At 34.9% G+C, this 25,245-nt stretch overlaps 1 protein-coding gene across 1 annotated transcript; it reads right to left on the bottom strand.

The window, feature by feature from the left end:
• Nucleotides 1–241: 241 nt before the first annotated feature.
• Nucleotides 242–25,214, bottom strand: arrb1 (arrestin, beta 1). Its single transcript, XM_056756361.1, has 16 exons — nt 24,697–25,214; nt 9,638–9,668; nt 8,427–8,487; nt 8,024–8,068; nt 7,382–7,578; nt 7,163–7,222; nt 7,002–7,069; nt 5,739–5,874; nt 5,248–5,332; nt 5,085–5,157; nt 4,853–4,990; nt 4,686–4,769; nt 3,966–3,989; nt 3,484–3,554; nt 2,316–2,367; nt 242–1,767 (listed from the first exon to the last, which is right to left on the bottom strand). Exons 1-16 carry the CDS (start codon nt 24,714–24,716, stop codon nt 1,656–1,658), a joined length of 1,257 nt encoding a protein of 418 aa, XP_056612339.1. The 5' UTR covers nt 24,717–25,214; the 3' UTR covers nt 242–1,655.
• Nucleotides 25,215–25,245: the final 31 nt, after the last annotated feature.

Here is a 25,245-nt window from a genome sequence, read left to right as displayed (position 1 = left end):
GAGCCATTGTTCGGTTCTTAGATGGAAAATGTCTGTTTTTAATTGTCACGTTTTAATCGTCATTTCAGAAAATGCTGTCATGAAAACATGTACAGGTAGAGCTCATTAAAATGTGTACATTTATATGTCTTTAAGCTTTTCTTTCAGAATAGAAGAATCATCCCAGAATACCCGTTAGAAATGCAAAACAATCACCACACTTTTATAATTGTTAACATTTAGGTGGATTTTGAAATAAATGTATACTGACACCTACATTTATTTCGGAATATACAAATACATAAATACAGAATTTAAACCAAGAGACAAAGACTTCATTATATACTGTATACATCATCCTATATATTTAATATATTGTCATTTAAAATTCATCAATGCCATTTTTTAATTTTCAATACCATATCTCTTGTTTCATGATTATTTCTTCACGTATTATTTAATAATTTATTAATTGAAATAGTTTATCCCATGTGATTCAATTTCTTGGTAGTACCATTTTTGTCTTAATTCTTAGCCTTTTTTCATATTTCTGTGTTTCTTACAAATGTTTGATTCACAAAACGTAAAAATTATTGATGTTTCGTGCATTACGTCAAGGCCTCTTTCATATAGAAAGCAGATCATCTTTGCAATGTATACATTTCTGGTTATCTGTGATCTGATTGAAGTGGCTCTCTCCAGTTTAGAGATTCACTGGAAATGATTCAGACAATTGTTCAAATGTCCATAGAGGATTGACTTTGTTCAGATTAGGTGGAATGTTCGTAACAAATGACTGTTTATAAGCGCTCTCTCGTAACGCTTATGTAAAAATATCATATAGCAATATATAGTCCTTTAAACATATATAGGTGTGGTTTATATAATTAGCCTATATGATTTCATAGAAACCCATTTTTATAAATGATAAAGATTGTACAGAAAAAAGTGCCATAAATGGTTGCTGCATTGTGTCAGAGATGTATAAATGAGTAAAAATCTGGATGCGTTAAGACATCGAAATAAAAGCAGCCTAGTTCTGCAATGACAAAAACTAGTAGCCTAGCATATAAATAAATGTTGTTTCAGGTAATCTAACCATGATCTCTAAATATCATTCAAGTCAAAAATATAATTTAACGTGACTAAATTAATCTGACTACATCAGACCCGTAGGCTACAGTAACACATTTCCACTTTTTCAATGAACTAAATACTCAATGTATTATAAAAATTAATCAATTTGGCAGCTTTCATAATAAAAATCCAGTTCCTTTAACAGTAAAACAGAACAAACTCCATACATTATATATGGTTTCAACCCCTCCTATGTCCTAATCCAAAGAGGAATCTCTAAAACAAAGCAACAACAAAGGCATGCTACCACTGACGTTGATGAAATGCCGTTGCCTATACCCAGAAGACCCTTGAGTATCTGAGGCACTCAGTGGCGGGCCTGTCAACTAAAACCTCACCTTCTAATCGCTTTGACGGTCACGTTTCTCTACACATAGCCTACGTTTTATTTTACACCCTCGCTGGATGGAAGAGACGAATGTGAACAAGTACACAACAACTGCACCACTGTGAGCGTGTTAAAGGGTGTCCCACTTTAACCCAGGCTATTTTAAAAGGGTCTCTCGAACATCATGACACCAGGAAAACCCTCAATGGGTCTATCTGTCGTTCAGCTTGGGAGAATCCACGCCCTCCTCGTCTTCGTCTTTGTCGTCCTTTGCCCCAATCAGCCGTTGTCGAGCGAAGTCCTCGAAGATGATGTCGTCATCACTAGAGACAAGCAGTAAGACAAAGCCTTCACAATTCTTTCCCCAAAAGCACATTTGAGTGGTGTATTATTAAGGAAAATAATTCACACAAAAAATCTCTAATTGACAAAAAGTAAACATTTGCGATAACCAGGTAGCCTACTGAACATGGACATGGAATTACATTTCTATAAAGCTACGGTAGCTGAATTTTGGCATAGGCAATGTTCTTACCACTAGGTATCAATATAAGTTTCAGAAAACTGCCTAAATCTGAATTGAAGGATGAGAGAATGTAATGAGAAACGACATATACAAATATTATAAAGGGAAACTGTCACACAGATTTCTGATGTTCTTATTGTCTGTATGTAACAACAAACATACATCTTAAACGAATGACAAATGAGCTGGTTCTGGGTTTATGAGTAATCAGAATCTGACTAGCGACTCACAAAGGATAAAATAGGAATGTAGGACAGTTCAGTGATATGCACTTACAAACATCACCTGACAAACCACTCAACTCCAGACAGATGAAGATCAATGAACAAAAAAATGTGCACTTACTTTGTGTCAAATTCAATGAGGTTTGTGTCAATAGGGGCTTCGTTTTCTGGGGCTAAAACAATAAGGTTGAAGAAAGAATTGTGGATTATTAAATACTCTTTTGTTTTATATTGGTTATTTAGAGCACTTTTTGTGTGAGACTGCAAGAAAAAAACGTTTATAATTATTCATTCATTCATTATTTTAATTTTATTTGTATCATTATCAGAATGTTATTCATTAATTGTATTTAAGAATTAGCAAAAGGTCACACACTGGTGTTTAAAACCAAAACATTAAAGAAATATTCTGGGTTTAGTTTAAATTATGTTTTGTTTATCTGTGGCATAATGTCAATAACTGCTGAAAATAAAAAATGTAACAGTCTATTATGATAAAGTACTGATGCATGATAAACATAAAATACAGACTTAGTTGAAAGTATACTGTATAAACAACTAGTAGGAGTTGTTTGTGCAAGTTTTTTAAAGTACTTTAATGTACATTTTACTTCAAAAGCTGTTTCCATAATTTTTACAAAAAATAAGTAAATGTAGTTTAAAAAAACTGTGTGAAAAAAACGTTACTAACTAAATTAATCAAATTTACTTAAAAACTGTGTGAACAAACTTTACAATTTTTTTTGTAAAATTTACTTTTAAAAACTGTGTGCAAATCTTGTGCAAATAAACAAAAAAAGAAGTAAATCCTAGTTTTTCACAGTGGCACAGGACGGAAACATTATATGTATTAACATGACATTAATGTGATCAAATCTATTTATTCCATTATTTCCCCTTGTCGACTGTATTTATGATGTACAGTAAATAAACCAGTCACCTTCATTCGGTACTTGAATTAATATAAAGAAATGAATAACCTGAAGTATCTTCCTAAAAAACGGAATGAATATATCAAATGACGCACATTTTTGTTTCACTGATTCTGAACCCAGAACCTTCCTTTAATTCGTCAGTAAAAATTAACATTTGCATAGCCTTACGTTGTCTACTGTACATAATCTGTAACATTGGCACACAGTACTAACATGTACTGTATATTAAACTTTTTATTATCATATACTCTATGTAGTATGACGATATCAAAGTGACGTGTCTGCTGAAAATCAGATTTGATTGAGTTCACCAAAGCCACATGGAAGCAGATAAAGAGTCATTCTGGCACACACCATCTCTGTAGAACGATTCTTCCAAAGGTTTGGGGTGCATTAATGTAAAGGGAAGTTCCACGGAAACGTCACTGGAAAAGGAAACACAATGTATGATCATCAATAAAATCCAAATAAACTCTGATCATTCATGATCAATTTTGCCCAAACCTTAATCTCACTTACAGTATAAAGAGCTAACAGTCTGCCAGCACCGGCCTAAAAGCATCAGCACTAATGCTCCGGTAATTGGTGTTATCTTATAAACCGATTGAGTGTGTCTGTAAAAGGTGTGTCTATTTATAGGAATTTTCAAAGTGAATAATTGAATCACTGAACACTGGCACACGACATAGTGTGAGAAGTGTACTATGGTCAAACTCAGTCAATAAAAATTCACCAAAATATGGTTCAAACATGGTTTCAGTGTGAATGTGTCAGTCAATTCCACACACACACAAACACACAGCTCATGCAAATAAAATCAATAAAGCTCACAGCACCTTGAGGTAAAATCTCCCAGCAGCCTAGAAAGACACAAGACATTTTCATTATAAAACACTTTTTTCTTAACTTTTTCTTATTTTTCTTATATATAACAGTTTTTTTTCAGATTTTTCTCACAAAAAAATGATTGCCAAGGTGTTTATAGAATACATTTTCACAAAAATTGCTGAAGCCCTTTTATCAAAATCTTGGATTGTATTGCAAAAGCAGGTTTAAAAAAGTTCTGTCTTGTCCATTTAATTACAACTTTGACAACTTAAATAAACTAATATTTATACATACTAAAATAAATATAATTATAATAATAATTATAATAAAAAATAAATGTAAAAAGTAAACACCTGTTTCATAAATATTAAAATGAAAAAGGACACAACTACTGTATTACAAACAATAATAAAACTAATATGGAAACTTTTTAAGCAATATATAAAAATAATATATTTTTTGGACGGGAATGTTTTAGTCCAGATTTAACAGTTTTACTGTAAATATCTTCCATTTCTTCATTTGTTTCAAGCAATATGCAGAATCGAAATCAAGATTTATTTATTTTTTACTCTATTCATGTCATCATTCATGGGGAAAAGTTGCGGTACGGTTTAGCTAGCAACAGTAATTATTTCTGCTTGAATAAACCATATAAATCACTTTTTATTAAGTACTAAATAAATGAACTAGTTACTTTACCAAACCCACAATCTAAACAAACTCACCCTCCACGAGACACCACAAGCTTCACTTTTACTTTGTAGGACACAATTATTCCCAGCATTTCCTTATTGGCTCCATCTCTTAACCTTTTAACACAAAAAGGCAACAAAGGTGATTTTCCTATAGAAAAACCACACCAACCACATAAACAACGAGAGATTGTACTAACAGTGTACTCGAGGCTAAGTTTGTGTCTTCATGTTTGAGTTTGCCATCCAGAGCCAGGCCTCGCTTCTCTCGGTTGTTGGCGAGGAATGGGGTGAGAGTGTATACTTTACAAAATGTAGCGCTGGGAGCCACAATATCACTGGAAAATGACACAAAGCAGTGAGTGACTGTCAGACATACAGTATATGATAGTTTTGTCAACTGTAAGAGTATTGAGTGTGTAGTATGCATACTCAGATTCTTCTGTCGCTACTGGGCACTTGTACTGGGCAGTGTTGAATAGACAAATATCTGCATACTGACGTACTGTAACGTTTGATAATAAAAACAAGTGTTATTGCTTAAAGATTTTTAACTACACTGAGTGCAAGTTTATCCAGTATAAAATATTGAAACCTGAAATCTTGATCTTTTTTACAGTCTTGTTTGTGTTGTTTGTGACATGGACGTTGACACTGATTGGTTCACCATGATAGTATATCTGAAAGAAACATAAACACACACATGTACACACATTTATTATGGGTTTCTTGCTATTAAATATGATTATCTATTTCTCACAATGTTTCTATTTTTCAATTTTTTATTTAGTAAAGGATTTTTTTCTACATAGTATTTGTGTGGACTGCTGTGTTTCTGTTGTGTTAAAATGAAATGTGGCCGACATGTTAAAAGATAGTCTTATAGTTACAGTTTAAAAAGATTCATCATTATTATTATTATTCATGGATAGAATGTCCTTCATAACTTGACACAAGTTGCTTTCCGGTTGTAATGTCCTACCTTCACCCCTAGATGTAGTCATAAGCTTTCATTAGAACCCCAGTGACATTGTATTCTATTACTAATAGCATCTCACGACCTGATGAGAAAACAAACAGTTTTACCTCTTTGTCAAGGGAGGCTTCCATGTGTAAAGGTTTGTCTGACATGAGAAACTGTTTCGTGGTCTCAGCCATTGGCTGTGGGCCCGGCTTCTCTGGAGCATACTGCACTTTTCTGATGACAAGGCGCACTGAATTCCTGAAGACAGCCATAGAAGGGAAGATATACTTATGTAATGCATCTATCAAGGCAAAGACATTTATAACTTTATGAACAAGATGTTTAGCATTTCTGATGAGAATGTAAGGGGTGCTGGCTCATGAATGAATCTTTGCCAAAATACTAGGGTGTTGTCGGTGGCTGCACTGGTACAGTATGGGTTGCAAAAGGGTTTTTGATAGACAGTTGCAATAGGGTTCATGGTTGTTTCTGGGACATCTCTGATATTTGATCGCCCAAATTGGCACAGGAGCCTCTATTAGTGAAAGTCTGTAGGATGTTGTCACCCATTTATCCGATCACTTAAAAGTAAAAGCAAAAAAGCATGAAATGTCTACTGTTTTTGAGGGATGTATACTTAAAGGGACACTTAACCCAAAAATGAAAATTCTGTCATGAATTACTCATCCTCTAGTTGTTCCAAACCTGTATAATTTTTTCTTGGTAGAAAAAAGTTAAAGATATTTGGAAGAATGCTTGTAACCAAACAGTTCTTGGATCCCATTGACTCCCAGAGTAGGAAAATATACAATGGTAGTCAAAAGTGCCCCAGAACTGTCCTACATTCTTCAAAATATCTTCTTTTGTGTTCAAGAGAAGTCGTTTTTCCTACTATGGGAATCAATGGTGGCCAAGATCTGTTTGATTATAAGCATTCTTCCAAATATCTTTCTCTGTGTTTATCACCGCAAAGAATTTTATACAGATCTGGAACAACCTGAGGGTGAGTTAATGATGACAGAACTTTCTCTTTTGGGTCATCTGTCACTTTAAGTTGAGTATTTACATGACTTATGAGCTATCTTTGAAAAAGAAATCATATTATCTTATTGATGGGTGGACTCTCGAGAACCTTTGATTCTCATTGGTCAATCTCCGCATTATGGTTCACTGTCCATGACAGGTGTTTTACATTAAAAATAACGTAAATTGAGATCAATATTTCATGTTCATTCATTTCTTTCTTTTGAAAGTAGCTGTGCGGAATAATGTTCATTATAATAATTAAATAATATTATATATAAATAATGAATTTAATAATATGACTGTTATTACTGAAAATAATGCTACGTAAGTGTTTGATTCTGATTTGTGAAATACTCTACCTTTTGTGAATTTTCTCTTCAACATTTTCTGCACAGAAAGCTTTGACTTCAAAGTCGACCCCGCAGGCCTTAACAGATGAGGGAAAAGTCACAATATTCGGAAGGTGTCTTTCAAGCTTTCGAAACTTAAATCATAGAAAAGTATTTGAGGGACCAGATACCTTGCCTGTATCTTCTGGTCCTGGTTGTAATGTGACAGAACAGGGTAAGTTTGGGGGAATCTTTGAAGAAAAAACATGTTAACATTTCATTTGATGATTTCAATGGTAGCATTAACAACATGTCAAAAAAGAAACTTCATTTCATTAAAATATAGTCCATTAATCTGTCCAAAGGATGATGTGGTTGGCACAAGGTCAAGAAAATACGAAAAAACTCACCTCAAAGGTGAAAGGGTAGGCATGCTCGCCGAGTTTTTTGATCAGTCGCTCTTGAAGCCGCGTCAAGCTCTTCTTCTCCTCCGGCATGGGAGGAAACGCCTGAATGTTGGCCACAAAGAGGTCCTTGCGAAACGTCAAGCCAAGAACATCCAAGTCCTCGCGTCCATAGCGAAAGGCACACGTCAGTGTCACAAAAACTGTGGATGAAAGACAAATTCAAAGGCAGGAAGTGTTGGTCCCACTCACTCACTGTCTATTAAAAGCATTTGATAAAGTAGAGAACACTCAATTTCTATTGGAACCCAGAGGTACCTTTCAACTGTAATGGGAAAATTAGGCGGCACTGTATTTTAAAGTCCTGTTTTACATGTATATCCTATATACTTAATGCTTAACTCATGTAGATTGCTCTTAAAAAGCCTTAAAGCATTCTCAGTTCATATTTTTAGTCAGCACAACAACACTCTTTCTTATATATATTGTTAACATAAAGTGTGCTATGCTTCTAGAAAGTTTATATTAAAAGATATATTGCATTGAAATCTTGACCTTTTGATTCCAGACTCACAAATCTGAGCACAATTTGTAACATTGGTGCGAGATTAAGATGAATCTCTTTATGATACTGTAATGTCCTCTCACCTTTCCTCTCCTTTAAGTACTCTGGATCAATTAAAACCACACCATCTGCAAGATGAAAGAGATTAAATTAATAATAAACTACAAATATACTCAATTGGGGGGTTGATTTAAAGCAGTGATCATTGGAAATGTAATCTATCAACATAATCTCACAATAGTTTGTAACATTTTACAAGGAGGCAAATTGACATAAATGAGTATGATCTCATTCTTACGTTTTAGTATGATTCGCTCCCAGCGTAGTGATTGATATGTTTGGAGATGAGGTTCCATTTTTGCTTTTTTGTAATATTGATCAAATTTGGACGATCATACTGATGAATATGAATTAGCCACCTCGTACAATAGTTGCATCTATATTACTGGATCTATATTACAGTATGAAGTGCTTCATGTTGCTTACCAACTGGCTCTACAAGGTCCACATGGTCAACAAAATCCCTCTTACCAAGATACACAGTTAACTGAAAAGCAAAACGAAACAAAGACCTTTCAGAACAAAATGTACAGCTGATGAAGACCATTTCAAAATTATTTTTTGTTTTTCTGAATTTGCTAGACTATTTAAAGGTATGTGTTTATGTGATATGTTTCATTTTGTGAACTTCTAATAATAATTCCTTCAAATTTTAAATAAAAATATTGTTTCTATTTGCATGTGTTTGCAGAAAATGAAAACTGGAGAAACGGGGGAAAATAACAGAAATATGTTGTGTATTTTTTCACACCTCAAACACTGCAAAGAAAACAAGTTCATATTCACTTTGAAGCGAATCAACAGTTATATTTGTACATGTATTTAAAAAATGTTCCAATATGATTTTTTTTGTGATAACCTCAAATTTTATCTCGTGTCTTGTCATGTCTTTCACATTGCTGTTGGATGACTTTATGTCACTCCTGAGGTTTGATTTTGTTGAAATTTAACAGACATTGGACTTGAATGGCCACAATACATCTATAAATGATGATTACATGATAATTTGGAATGGTCTCTTCATTTTTCAGCTGTACTTTACAATAAAACTCAGAACAATTCAGAGTCAAACAGAGACAGCTAAAATGCCTTTTACTTTGTGTGAGTAAACTTTACTGTATGTTTTTCTTTAATACATCTGAGTAAACAAATGATTTTGCTATCAATTTTTTGAGCTGTCTTTCACATCACAAGTGTCCCATTTGTTTGTGTACATAAGTTTATAAAACGATTGTGGTGAGCCGTTCCGTGTTAAAGCTTTGCAGAAGGCTGCATGCACTTGCTGAGTCACATGGCCCTCTTTCATATTCGGCCCACGCCCGCTTCCTGCACAAGAACTGTTGCGGCGCACCACAGGCATCCCTGCTAATGTTCAACATATAGACTCATGGCTTATATGCCCGCCACATAACCATTGGGAGCCGACTTCCCATCAGTCTGGCTAACCGTGTCATTAGCATCAAATGCAATTTATGAACAAGAGATACTTTGCTGCTGGATATTTGCGGTTATTCAATCATAATCATTTTATAACAGGCCGCTCATAGAAAAAAAAAAACACTGACAAAAAATCTTTGCAGTATCAGGTTTGAAATATCTGACACATTGTCAATAAACATGAAGGAAATACAAATCACCTTTCCATTTGGACTTGCTTTCTTGAACACCCTGTGGGAAGAGAAAGGAAAAGAGATATCATAAATGTTACGTTTTAAATAGGTCACTGCTACAGCATATCTGAATTTTGGAAATTGTATTTTATGGAAAAAGACATTCTTAGAAATTACAGACGGTTCCTTTGATCGAAAATACTCCAGAATTCACCTATGAATGGCAGTTGACAGGCTGGTGCATGCAAGCCCAGAAATCTATTACATGAGCTTTAAATATTAAGCTCTTTTCCTTGCAGTAGAAAGAGAAAAACATATATCTCATACTATTAAATCGCCACTGGCAAATGATACGTTTTCTCTTTTCATTTGGTTCTGTTTGGCATTCATGGATACTTATAATCCCTCTTTGAATCAAAATAAAAACAAAATAGTTATGAGGCTGGGCTGTGCTACTTAGCAGGTCAGAAAACTAGCCGATATGAAACGCTCTCTGCCTGTGAATTTGCACATTTAAAGACATAGTTCACCCAAAAAGGAAAGTTCTGTCATTTACTCACGCTCTTGTCATTTCAAACCTGCATGACTTTCTTTCTTCCGAAGAACACAAAGGTGTTTTGAAGAATGTTGGTACCCAATCACCTCTTTTGTATGGACACAAAGCCAATGCAAGTCAATGGGTAACAACATTGTTATCAACATTCTTCAAAATATCGTCTTTTGTGTTCAGCAGAAGAAAGAAAGCCATGCAGAGTGAGTAAATAATGACATGGAATTTTTGGGGGATGAATCCCCTGAAATGGGTTTTTAAATGTTTTTAAAGGGTGGAGCTTAGCACAGAGTTAGCAAAGGTCAAAGTAAGCAAAACAGGAAAAGTTACAATGTTTGACCCATGTTTCTAACTGTTGACATATCAATATATCTGAGAGACATTAGGGGGTTACACAAAGACCATCTGCAATATCTATCATTGTTTGTTTGTATATTTATCTCCTCAAGGGTCCAGTGTGTAATTTTTGGGAGGATCTATTGATAGAAAAGCAGCATAATATACATAACTATGTCTTCCGAGGTGTATAAAGAGCTTACACAATAAAGCATTATGTTTTTATTACCTTCCCTATGGAAAATTGACCATGATTTAACAACATTTAAACTTGAAAAAAAAAGTTTTACTACAGTTAAAACCAAAAAAACAAGGTTTCTGAGGTAAAACAGTGCTTATCACAAAATGGTTTTGAAAACCGTGTTTTTTGTAAAAACTATAGTAAATGATGCTTACTGTAGAAAAACCATGGTTTTGCCCTAATAAATGCATCAAAAAACCATGGTTACTACACTTGTGCCACAAAAAAAAAAGGGTAAGGGTTAGAATCTACCTACACCGCCGGTCCCCTTGCATGTAATTTGCTATGTTCTGTCAGGCGTCATAGTGTTGGGAAGAGGAGGGGTGGAGTGAGCTGTGCTTGCAATTCCCAACCTTGCCACTAGATATTACTGACTGGACCTTTAAAGCTAGGCCACTGATTTTGAAAGATTTCATTTAGTTGTTCCATTATTGTTTTCTCTGAGGAAAGACCGACTTGCCTCAGCGGCACAGAAATAATAACAAATCTATTAGCACTACATCCATAATTAAGTCCATTACTTTCACACATAGGGCCCTACAGCAAAACAACAACAAATTAAGTTGTAAATCAGCCTTGGTGAGGATTTGATGGCCTACAGTTTCGTAGGAATGCCAGGGTGTTTTATTGGGCTAATTTAGATCTATGATTATTTGTATCTTCTTGGGTAAAGAGTCGGACTTGTTTGACCTGAATGTTTATTTCAGTGAGCACAATCTAGGTGTCTTCTGAGAAATAAAAAGTTCATTTTTCATCCACTATTGTTCAAACTGTAGTGCAATACAATGAGTCTGAGCAGTTTGGTAGTACGCTGTTATGAATATCTTGTAGCCAGACCGACTCCGTGGTGTCCAAAGGTTTTCGGTGTGGGTCAACTCTTGATCAACTGAGGCAGGTGATGTTCTCAATGTGTCTTTTTCAGTCTACAGCCTTACGTTGTAAAGCCTACAGGCATGTTTGTTCTAGTTAAAGGGCCTCAATTAAATTACCCAGCTTTCCTCTCTCTTAAATCATAATGCTCACATAAATTAGCCGTGGTGTCTCCACAAATCCCACTGGGAACAGCATATCCTCTCAAACTTTACATCCTTATTTGAGGAGCGTCCTCATTACTGCACATTACGGTTTCAGAGAAAGCGTTTTGGTGCAATAAAGTGAAAACTGTGTAGTGATGGAGATATTACAACCAGTTAGCAAAAAGCGTACTATTAGCGCAATAAGTACAAACCATTAGTCTTCTGTTTGTGGCATCAGCATTAGATGATGTCTTTGATTTTTTTCAAACAGATAGAATTGACCACATTATTAGCTTCTAGGGCAAGCCCAATCTACTCACCCAAAGATGAAATATAACACAGTGGGAATGGACAAATGGAAAGTTCATTTTTATGTCTAACCAAACGGATTTTGGCAACAAGGATGCAGTCAGATCAGTGAAGTCTTTCTCTGTAAACTACCATGGTACAGCTGACATCAAACAATAAAGAGGATTTGTATCCAGTGAAACCTCTCTTTCATACAATATATTTGGCATTGCAATGAGTGATGGCTTTTAACTTTTAGTAATTCCTTTATTATGCAGATGATTATATACGGATACTGACTGTATATTATACTACAGAGTCGGAAAAAACAGCAAGCTATTCAGATCGGTGTACTGATGGGATTTGTACCATTCAGTTTTCTGTGAGTTCAAAATGGTGCCAAAATGTACTACATGATCAATAACACTGTTTACTTTGTATGGTCACTATTAAGATATCTAGGTGAAGTGAGTAATGCCGCTATTATAATTATTTTAAACCACAAGTTGGCCAAACAGATAGTCATACCCCAAACTTACGAAAAAAATAATTTTACTGTTATGTATTTACAGATTTTCATGAATAATGTCCAAAAAACTGTATTTTTAGGCAATGTTACTGTTTTATTCCATGTTTTTTTAAATACGGTAAAAAATATCAAATTACAAAATAAGACAAATTTACAAGAAAAATAAGTAATTTTAGAGGTAAAATACATTTCTTTTTAAAGTGAAAAACCGTCACATTACAAAAAAGACAACAAATGTAATTTATTTTAAATTAAAATATATATTTTACAAAATATTTCTGGCGCCCCGGCTGCCAGGAAATTTCATTTTTTTTTACATGATTTTTTTACAGTGTGGCTGTGCCACTGTGGATATCCAATGTCGCACTCATCCTCTGCTCAAACAAACGCTTTGATATTTCCACAGTGTTCACTCTCTTTGTGGAAATCAACATGCTTATGGCTTACTTAACATCTTCTCTGCAAACTGGGGGATAAAACAGATATACTGTGTTTTTAACTGAAAAAAAGGTTTGTGTTCAGTTATTTACATCTTTTTCTGCAGTGTGTCAGTAGGAAATCAGTGTACTTTCCAAAGATTCCTTTTGGTATCATTTGTTACAATTCAGTGATTTGTGTGTGCACAGAGACTCTGACAACACACTCCGTCCTCCACACAAAAATACTGTGGCACAGATTTGATCTAAGATGGAGCGTATGCAAAAATCCACCATAACATTCAAATTGTAAAAATTGTCTGGACTACCGACTGCTGACTCGTCACGTCAGGGTCTGAGCAGATGTATACACTTTTTTGCTTTTCCGAGTGCTACACGAAATTTAAGGGATTTGTTGTCGCTTTGACAGGAATTGGAGCTTTTGATCATATGTCATATGTCAGTGACATTAATTAGACATTGTTTACAAGACGCAGATCTGAAAGTGTTTGTGATTTATAATTTTCAAATATCAACAAAACATACACACATTTTCTGTGAATCACACATGAATCACACATACACACTTTGAGGGAACTATGATAAAATCTAATTTAGGATGGTTTCTACACAGCATTTTATAAATGAGGCCCCTGGTATCACCATCATCGAGTCCATCTAATATTACATGAAAAAAATTAAAACTAAGGGCAGAAGAGTGAAGCAACGTCTTCAAGACACTAGAAGAAACTTAACTGTAAAGCTACTGTGAAACATTTTAGGTAAAGTCGAGATGCTTTCAAAAAGAATTTATAAATTTTATTTTTCAATAAACATCTCTTAACTAAACTAATCCCATTGTGTTTAAAGCAGCTCTGGTCCTATGTACACTTGTGCATAGCTTTTCAGGTCTCTTTCTCAAGCGTCTTGGAGACATTCCCATAGTCCTTATTGATTTGGTTTGTCTCAGATTTTTGCTTTATTTATGTTTTTCTTTATTTATATTTCTTCTTCGTAATAGACCGACTCGATGATGGCGAGACCAGATCTCTGGCTGTTGTCACATTCCTTGTGCATACATAAATGTAAACTAGTGTTTGGAAATGTAAACCACTGATATACAACAGCAAAAGATATAAATATTGTGGCGTCCTAGAAAACTTTGAGTAATCACAGCAACTAAATTGTCCCCATGGTGGATGCATCAAAGTGTCTGGCGCGGTCAAATGTTGCATATACATGTCTAATCATGATGCATTGCAAAAAGAAAATGAATGCGGTTCTGGTGAATGTCTGAACAAAATCCATGCTCATAGCATCAAGAGCCACGCAAGTCATATCCCACCAGAAAACATCTGTTGGTAACTACAGTGCTTGTGAATATGTCAGCTCAGCTGGAATCTCCAGAGTCAGATTGCTCTTTGTAAGTGAAAGGCTCGTGCACTGGAGCTGTATGATCTCTTGGCAAAGACAGCACACTAATGGCAGACAGCAATCTCGATAATTTATGGCAATATCACTGAAACGTATTCTCCCTTTTCACACCGAGCTTTGCGGGGCTCGATAATGAGATCAATAGGAAATAGCAAGACTCTCGAATCAGGATTTATTCATGACAAGAAAAGGGCAGGATATGAGAGAAAAGAATGTGTCTTTATCTTAGTCATGTTCTCTCTTTTATCAAAAGACTGGGTATTGGAATGTATCAAATCTAAATGGCCTACACAAAAAGGCTATTCAAAACTACACATGATCAACATATGCATACTTGTATAACATCTATTATACATGTGCCATGTAGACATCATTTATTCATTTTTGCTTCCTTTTTTAATAACTTCAGGTTGCGTTGACAGATTCAAGCAGGAAGGGATTAAAAATTAATTATGGTATTAGCAGAGCACATAACGCTGTCATGCCATAAAGCCCTAAGTGATCTGGGAGGGAGGCAAATTAGTTTGGGACGAGATCCCATTATTCATATCCTGTGTTCATGAAAACATGTGTGAGCTTGACATGTTAAGTCCATCAGCAAAGAACACAGTCCAGTTTCTTTGATTTCATTTAATTTACGGTCACATATAACCCGTAAATATTAGCCCTGTTGTGCATGTTGAAACATTGGGGACTTTAATTTTATAAAATATTGCAGAGCCAACCACACTACACATACATTTTTTTGTAATAAAAGCAAATAATGGAACTAATGCAGAAAGGTCGTTTGGGAACTCTTCCGCAAGCAGGGGATGGGTGGGGCTGTGTGTACTGACCCTAACACAGAACTTACAGTGTAGTTGTAGCCGCTATGAGGCTGCTCATGTAGCAGCGACAGTAGAATGCGTCCAGTAAAGAGATCCAATTTAAGAGACATTATTTTAAGGTCGAAAAACTACAGTGCGTTGCTTTAAGCAAATTTTATTATGCAACATTGCTCAAGTTTGGTTGAATTTTGGTGTTATCTGTTGCAACTTGGGTGCAGTTTAAGGTCCAGTGTATGAAATTTAGCGGCATCTAGTGGTGAGATTGTGAATTGCAACCAACGGCTCACTCCACCCCTCCCTTTCGAAGCATAACGGTGGCAGACACAGGATTAAAATGGTGTCATGTTTCCGCTTCTTTGACAAAGGAGATATTTACGAATCGCTCTCTGTGGAGTAGTTTGGGCTACATTAAAAAACAACATGGGGAATTGCTGAATTGCTTTTTCTTTATAATTGCTCTGCATGATTTTATGATTACTTGCATTGTGTTATTTTAATGCTGAGCCGTATATATTTTCAAATCAGGTTATACAAGGGAAATCTGTTCTCATAACAAATAAATAAATAAACAGAACTGGCTGCGTACTCTTTGGCCTTCATATAGCCTAATTTATAAAGCAGATACGACTTATACAATGAATATAAATAAGCATTTGAAGCATTTAAATTAAGCAAATTAAGCTTTAAAAAGGTGAAAACAAATGAATAGTAGTCTATGCAATGTGTTCAACAGCCATATACAGTATGTAGTTAGAAACAGACCAAAGCATGGAAATATAATGAATAAATCACTCCAAAAGGACAATTCACCATCGTTTATTTGTCATATTAACTTTACAACCCCAATCTCCATCACAATAGTTTTAGTTGTTATGCACTAAATATTCCTATTTACCTCCATTTCGGCCGCCATTTTATGTTCTCAAGTTTGATCCTGCTCGACCAATCACCTTCCTTGCATATTGTTATGGAAATGACAGATCTCGCTACTCACTTATCATTGGTCAGGAGTGAAAAATGCACTTGATATATTTTTTTTTCTTAGAACAGTTTAACTTCTTTCAACTTCAAAAAATGCTCTAAGCTGCAGAAAAAAAGACCAGCGCTGACGTAAAAAAATACGGCCAAGACTTTTTTGGAAACACAGTTTACTCCATAGTATAATAATGTAAAAGAGACGCTGGTAGCTTCAAGAAAGAAGTCAAATGTAAACATAGCCTTATGCGATTTAAAAAGTGTCCGTTTTTCTTTGGTCAGTTATACTGAGGTTTGCATCAGAACCATAATTTGATAACGATATTGAATATAAATGTCAGGGCTATGGTGATGCCACAACAAGAAAACACCTTCACTTGCACAAAAAAAGAAGCAAATCTTCTCATGCCATATTTCACAACTGAGATATTTCACCCAGGAACAAAGGTAGTAAATAAAGGCTAATGGCTTTTCGTCAAAAAGAGCTTGTGTTCATTTTTTAAGAATCAGCAATGTTTTTATGTAGGCTAAGACCCTTGATGCTGTTTTAACCCAACAAGCTTTAAAATGGCCATGCTGGCATCACCCTAACTAGACAACAGAGGTTTCTTAAAAGCATTATATTAATGTGTTAACATGAATATGCCACAGAGAATGTTATTTTCTGAAATTAATCTTGAGGGTCCAGTGTAAGCTTCAGGAAGCTTTCAGTCCATAATGTACATTTTCACTCTAGGTTTTAATAGCCAGGGAACATGCAGTAAGTGATTTCAAAGTGTATATATGAATTTTTAAATAAGTGAATGCAAGTAAAGCACATGCTATAGGAATTTCACTTTAAACTAAAATATCACTATAACCCAGCTACCAGAATTAATGTACCAGAATTAACTGGGTAATATTTGTATTATTGTAAGACAGCTTGTTGTTAAACAAGTCTTTATTCATTTATTTATATTATTATTGAAGACTAGGTAAATCATTAAAATATGTATATATATCATCAATGTCTTTATTGATGGTTTCGCCGGCACCACGGTAGTTACCAACAGATGATTTCTGGTGGGATATTGACTTGCGTGGCTCTTGATGCTATGAGCATGGATTTTGTTCAGACATTCACCAGAACCGCATTCATTTTCTTTTTGTAATGCATCATGCTTAGACATGTATATACAAATAAAACTTCTGGAAGTCCTCCACAAAGATTCAATAACTCTTGAGTAGTTTTAATTTAATTCAATGCAACTTATATACTGGTATAAAAAAAATATTTAAGGGGTCATAAAGCAAGAACACATTTTTTTTTCTGTGTCTTGATGTGTTATAACTTGCCCACGCATGCATGTATTAGACACGTCAAATCGCAAAAATTAAAGGTTCTGAACAAAAGATGCATTCTATCTAAAAGCGAATGCTCACACAGACCTGCCAGAAACACTTTGTCTGACCACACCCCCACAAATCTACATCAGTTCGTGGTATGATTTGAGTAACACCACCAAATGTACATGCAAGTCAGGTGGACGTACCTGTCAATACATTTGCTTTGGAACCTGATGTTATATATTCTGTCATTAATTATTCTGTGTGCAATGTGCCATACATATTTACCAGCCTTGAAAAGAATCAAGGTCCAACATTATATGAGTAGTGAGGAGGACTTAAGAGTTTCTTTAGTAACAGAGAAAATGGACGAAAAATTTGAAGAAATGTGCTGCAATGCAAGTCAATTTCCATATTACTCTTGGAACTTTATCTGATTTTTACTGTTATTTTGTGTGTTCAACTTTTTTTAATCTTAGTTTTGGTTTTCTTGTATGCTGCTTTGATGCAATGCAAATTGTAAAAGCGTTATAAAAGAAAATTACATTGCATTGGATGACAGTGAGTTAATAAGACACAACACATTAGATCGTGCAGGGTTCATGTTTGTGACCGATCCTATTAGAGACACGCTAACATCTCCAAGACAGCACAGAAATGCCATAGCGCCAGATATAGAAGAAATTACTACATTAACATATTTAGCAACTGGAGAAATGCAGCTATACAGCAGAGAAGATTTGCTTATATATACAACCTTCTATAGTGATCACACAAACACTATAGAAACTTATAGTGTCACTGTTCATTTTCTATCAAATACGTTGAGATTAACAGCATGGATATATATAATATAAAAATTATATATATATATATATATATATATAAAGAAAGTAATACAGAGTTGGCACGTCATGATGATGAGTAAATAACCCAACAGAACACAACAGTACATAACAGAATAATAATTTTTGGTGAACTTTCCTTTTAAAAACCCTCATTTCAGATACTGTGCCAAAATATAGTTGTCTGTACATGTGTCCATTGATTGAATATATTTCAAATAGCATCAGTTTGTTAATGCTTGTAGAGGAAACAGAGATTCGTTTGAGTCAATTGAATTTCACACTACTTTACTACCAACAAGAACACATGTTTATTACACACAAAAACGTTATTTCCAGGTCAACTGGTAAACATTAAATACAGTCATTACATCAGACAAAATGCCTGCCAGTTTTATGTACAATATGCATCAAGCAGGCAATAACGTCTAGCTGGTAGACTTTCACAGGCATGCTGTTAACCATCGACAAGCGTCCTCTCACTGGCGAAGCTGATCGGCGGTTCGGCTAGTTAAGAAACAGGCCGTGTCCTACATCATCTCATGCAAACACAAGACATGCCAATGACCAGTTATGCTATGTGATACCCTCCTTGTATTCAAAAAGTGTAGTGCAGCATTCTGACTCTTTTTACAATAAAACGCTTTCCACGTTTTCCGACACGTCCAAGAACAGGTTAAATCTGTGTTCGCTTGCATCCTCTATATCCCAGCCTCTAGTCGCCGGCCTCTAAGCACCCAGTGAAGACACAGGATGTGCGGTCCAGGAACAAAGAGCATGGGTGGGATCGAGGCAGGTGGGGGTTGACCGGGGGAGGAAGCGGAACTTAAGAGATGACAGGCTCGCTCTGTTTAGCACGCTAAGCATGTCTGACATGCTTGCTTCTGACGGTGTTGTGCATGCAAGTCTTCTTTCGACGGAGTATCTCATTTTCAGTATGCACTCTAATAGTGAGGAAAAGAAAACATTTGGCGACGTGAACTAGTATCTGCTTGTTGGATACTGAGTGCATGTAAAGTTCAGTACTACATATTGGAGTATGTTCTTTTCTTTTCAGAAGCCCATTTCACACTTTTATTTAAAGTGGTTTAACAAAAAAATCTTGAACGAAAAGACAGGTCAAGGCTAATGCTCAATAACATCTGATGTGCATTTGTAGTAAGTATGATAGATAGTCAGATGGCATACAATAGAAACCAATTCTCTATGAATAAAGCAGAATCAGTTTATTGGCAGGTGCTTGAGTTTTTCATTCTGTGGCGATAGCTTTTGCTCCCGGTTATGTCAAAGCCTTTCAGGCTGAATCAATAAATAAAGTCAGTGCTCTTAACAAACAGTGGTCAAGCCCTTTCAGATGATGGGTTGAAAGCTCACCCCTCCCCTCACCTTCAACTCATGCACAGACAATCAACTTTCTCCTTTCTTAACATCATGCAAATTCTGATACGTATGCTAATAAATTAATAAAATGCAAATGCCTGTTGTTGGGATTAAATTGTCTTGGTGAAATGTCGCCTTTACAGTATCTGTGGCCAATAACTGGTGATTAAGAGGTAAACAACATAAACTTTAACAAAAACACCATAGGGTAAATAAGTGATAAGAAAAATTGGCAGATAATACATGAATCTTCAAAATAAAATACAATTAATTTGTCTATCATTTAAATTATATTTTCTTAAAAAGTAAATATTTATTGCACATTCAATAAAATTAACTTCTGGTCTGTTTTGATTATAATATACTATTTATCTTATATTTAATTAATATTAATAAAAAATATTTTTTTTTTATCAATTGTATTAAATTCAATTCAATTCTAATGTAAGTTTTGTTCATGTTGTTGCTGATGAATCCATCTTTACATTTAGTAATTATTTTATTATCTATAAAAGACATTTTGTTTTATTTATATTTTCTAAACTATTTATTATGACTTTAGTAATTTTATGATATTTTGTCATGCTAATTTTATTATTATAGTAATTATGACTATTATATAATTTGTTTTACTAAGAAATTGCTAATGTGCAAGTTTCTTTTTTATATTTTAACATTATGCACATACACAACATACATGTTTGTAAGCTTGTTGTGCATGTCACAGTACATCAGTGAAAATCTTCCATCTGGAAAAGCATTTTACATGGTGACGATGTTTGTTCGAATTTGTACCATGTGAATCATACAAAATGTAATTTTATTAAAATATAAGATATATTTATTAGCAAAAAAACAGACGTCACTTGGGGAAAACTTCTGAATGCAAACTCATCGATTCAGCTAAAAGGTAAAAACAAATTCAATTTGTGGGTTTGATGGCATAAGCATGACCGCACGAGGCAAATCATGTCAAACTTAAACAGTATGATGTTTCCTGGCATTGACAATCTCATGGCATCACTGTCATACAGGTCAAAGGTTAATGAAATATATCCAGCACTTTTCCAGCATTGATGATAAATCTGTGTCAGTCATTCTGACGTGTCTGAAAACTGTTTACAGTCAGCCTGCTGTGACTGTGAAAGTAGAAACACAACAGTAACTCAGCAGTCTTTACATACATCACAGAATGATCTAACACAGCCCTGAGGAAAAGATTTACGTCTCAGCTCACATCTGCACGACTCAGACGTGACTTTGGGAAATATAGATAAATGTATGTCTCTGGGAAACAAACACAGAAACAAAAGCTTTACAAGGCATGTGCTGTCTATTATTGAATTCGATATCAATTTAATATGCTTCTTGCCTCTTATCCGATTATGCACAGGAGAGAACTTATTCTAAACAATGAAACTGGAATTCAATGGTGTGTCCGTATCTCATACGCATCATGGGAGGCTCATACTGACAGCGGATATAAAAGTACATTTCAAATGGTTCCACAGAGCTTTAGGATGTTCAAACATCTCAAAACAAATACACACAGCCAGTTACACTCACATAAAATCTTTTGAAATAACCAATCAAGCATTTTTGTCTATTTTAAAGTAGGTATACTGTAGTGTGCACACTTAAGATGTCATTCATGGAATTACAACATTTATATTTAGGCATTTAAAAGATGCTGACATCCAAAGTGATTCACAAAAGTAAAGACTGTACAATCACCCTTATGATGAAATAACACTTTTCTAAACCAATATGAGCAAAGAAACGTGTTTAAATGCAACAAGTATAAATTTTACAATCAAATAAGCCATGAATGTTCAGGAGAATAACGCCCTGACAGCAGTAAATTACTGAGGGTACTACAATAACATACACATACCTAGATCAACACTATTATGTGCTGACATAAAGGCAGTAGAAATAGAAAAAACCCAGTCCAACCTCATCTCACAGGAAATACTGTACGTATCTATTTGATTAAATATGTGACCACGAAAAAAATATGAAGGTCCACCCCTAAACAAAACTGACTTTGGGCGATATTGGGAAAAACATCTAAACAACATTATACAAATTCACACAAATGCTGACAATGAACTAAAACGTAATATAACTTTTCAAGCAAATATTTTACAGTCTTTTTTTCAATTTTTAAAAATGTTTTTTTAAAAACAATAAAATTAAATACAAATAAAATTGAAGAAAAACATGTAATTTTATGTGACAAAACAGTTATTTTACGGTATTTTACAGAAAATTATATTTCTATTTCTATTATTTGTTTGCTCTATAAATGCAGTTTCTATTGTTACTGTAACTGTACTGAATGGGTTGCTTGTTCAGTAGTAGCACCAAATGTATAACACATGTCAATAGTTTTTAAAAAGTTGTTATAAGGTGCTTTATTTTATTTGTCACAACTTGACTCAAAATAAACCGACTTTGGAAGTTCTTCTCCTTATAAAGACTTTGTTAAAGAGTTCAGGAATGCTCATTTCACTTCATTTATAAAACCGCCTGTTTGATTTATTTTAACCAAAGTTTTTTTGTAAATTTTGATTTAAAGATTTCTAAATGGGCTGCCATGGGCTGACCTAACATCAGCTGCTCATTAGGATCTCTCTAACAGAATCTCTAAGTGACTTGTCATGGTGAACAATGAGAAAGCTTAATCTCTATGAAGCATAAGTCATTTTTGATGGTGACTAATAGCAGATTCTGCATGTTACTGTAAATTATTGGGGAAATGAGCAGACGGCAGCTAAAAAAAGAGCCAAACACTGAATTTAACAAAGGATTATGTCATCAAATCTTTCGAAGATTTTCAAGATAAGATAAGTAGGCCAACATATTAGAAATAAACAAACTGTATCACAAAGCACACATTATACACGTGATAAACAATATCGCAGCTGTCCTTCTAAAACATTGCCATATTTCGTGATTTTTGGGGAGAAATTGGTATTATAAGTCACCCTTATTTTTCTTATTGGGTTTTGCGTATATCTAACCAATAAAAAGTATAAAAAGTGCTTTTCAACTTTCATAACAAGGTAAAAAGTACAGTGCTTTTTCCATTTCCTAAAAAAACTGTAAAATTTGACATTTCAGAAGGATACAGACGTTATGAATTCAGATATTTCCATATTTGACCCAACCATGTAGAAAGATGTTATTTGTATACAATCTTATTTTTATGATGAGTTTGATTTTTTTACCTCAATACAACGTCATGCTGACAAAAAAAGCTTCACAAAGCCTTCTACAGAGTTTGGGTCGGACTCCATAATAGCTCAATGGAAAGAGACAGTTGCTCTAGGTTGGAGGGATGCATCATAGGTCACAGAGGATTCTTCTCATGTTATATCTGATATTTCTGAGTGAACTTATATCATAAAGCTTTGAGCATTGAACTGGTTTATAATCCTGCTGAGAGTTTGGAAACAATGTGTAAATTAAAATGCAGCCTCAACAAAACATTGTGATACTTTAACCCTCTAAAGCTTTCCTCACCACAAATAAAGCCAATGAATAACACATGAAACAAATTGGGGCAGTGAGGGTCTTCAAGTGTCTCCATGTGTGGTATGGTGGTAGGTATGTGGATGGCTGGGTGGTGATACGGTATATTAAAAACAAAATCAATATTTAAGTGGATGTGTCTTTTTTAGGGAATTTAGTTTCTTAAATCTTATTGCATATGTTTTTGACAATGTTAATATGGTTACTGTCTCTTTAAGAAAATCATGTTTTGAGATCATACATTAGTATATCATTGAAGACATAATAGGCATGTGTGTGCAGTGTTTTTTTTCTTTTGAACGCTTTAAATGCATACCATCCATTCCCTTTTATTTTGTGACAAAAAAAATGACTGTACTGCTCCTGTGAATTTTAAGATGACATAACAGCTGTATAAAGACTGTCAAAGATGAAATGACAAGAACATTTCTGGAAATGTAAAATTTCAGAGGAATCATGCAAAAAAACATTATCATTATGATAACAACCAACGATTTAATATTTCAAAGATATTAAAGAACTTTCTTGGAGATGATAAATAAGACATTTAGGTAAGATTAGATTGAATGCCCAATAGAATCAAGTGATTGGTGGTTGAACATGTACACATTGATGCCTTACAACTGATTGGTTGGTTTTTGCGCGAAATGACACGCTAAATAGCATAGCAGATTTATATTGACAATAAGGGACAAGAAATGTTTTACAGTAAAAGCAAAGTAAAAGAACATCTCCAATGGATTATGAGTGCTGACAAGAATAATTAGCTATAAACAAAATTGTTCATACGATGTACTGATAAATACTGGCATGCAAATAAAAATGTAGTGATAATCAATGCAATCAGCAAAATAAATATCCTTTCCAACTTTATGAGTGTAGAAAGTGCATCCTTTATTTAAAGGACTCAAATGTATCCATGTCCTCTGAAAAAACCCGGATAGCGACAAACACCTTGAGAAAATAAAACCTGCTCAATAAATATAAGTAATGAGTTTAGTACTGCGTGGCACAGGAATCTGATTTAAAACCATTTCTCTAAAGGTTAACTCGATTTTGGAAGCTTCGGACCCAGCCTGTGTCATGCCTCTCCGTTTGCTTACCATTCAATTCAACACAAAGTCCATAAATACAGTTTTGGGTTGGTTATATGTTAGCTCTGAAATCTGGCATTTTTTATTGTTGTCCGTCATATACTGTAAACTTAGGAATCTCACAACTGCTGTACGGACACGCATGCATGAGAGCATTACAGGCTGCGTTGAGCCACAGTGACATTTCATTGCATTTAATACCTCAAATACGCCACATAAAATGTAAAAGGCACTAGAGAAAGAAAGAGAAAACAAGGTTTTGCTGCACATCCATTAAAAACACATGGCTTACCTTGTGCCTTTATCACCCATTGCCAGGATCTGTGTGTTCAACAGAAACTCTTCTGCTGACGGGGAGAAAGAGGAAGGATTGCCGAATAAAGAGAATGATGAGAATTTACTATGCTCTCAGCCTGCGTTACCGAGCCGCTGACACTTCAGCAGATCTCCTTGTGGTTTGAAGCCTTTCCAGCTGAATCCAATTACAGGAGCATCTCCACTGCTGACTGCCAAGAGGCGAACCCCCCTGTTTCCCCGAATAAAGCAAGCAAACGTCCGTGATTCCAGCGCGGCTCTGCTCTAGATGTCCTAAAGGTTTGTGTTTGATATCCAGAAGGATGCACTGCCTCACAATATCCGTCTGACAGAGCTACAGTACCACCCTCCCTTCTGTTTTCTCTCTCTCTCTCTCTACCTCTCTCTCACACACATGCTCAATGTCTCTCTTCCTTCCTCTCACTGAATGTGTAAGGGTATGTGTGCGGTTGTGAGTGGGTGATATTCTCATATATTTCTGCTGGACTTTACTCTGGAGAGTGTGAAACCGAGCATTATTTACATC

This window comes from Triplophysa dalaica, chromosome 9 (genome assembly GCF_015846415.1).
Source record: "Triplophysa dalaica isolate WHDGS20190420 chromosome 9, ASM1584641v1, whole genome shotgun sequence".
Classification (NCBI taxonomy): domain Eukaryota; kingdom Metazoa; phylum Chordata; class Actinopteri; order Cypriniformes; family Nemacheilidae; genus Triplophysa; species Triplophysa dalaica.
Note: the sequence above shows the minus strand (reverse complement) of the source record. Positions and strands in the feature narration are given on the sequence as shown.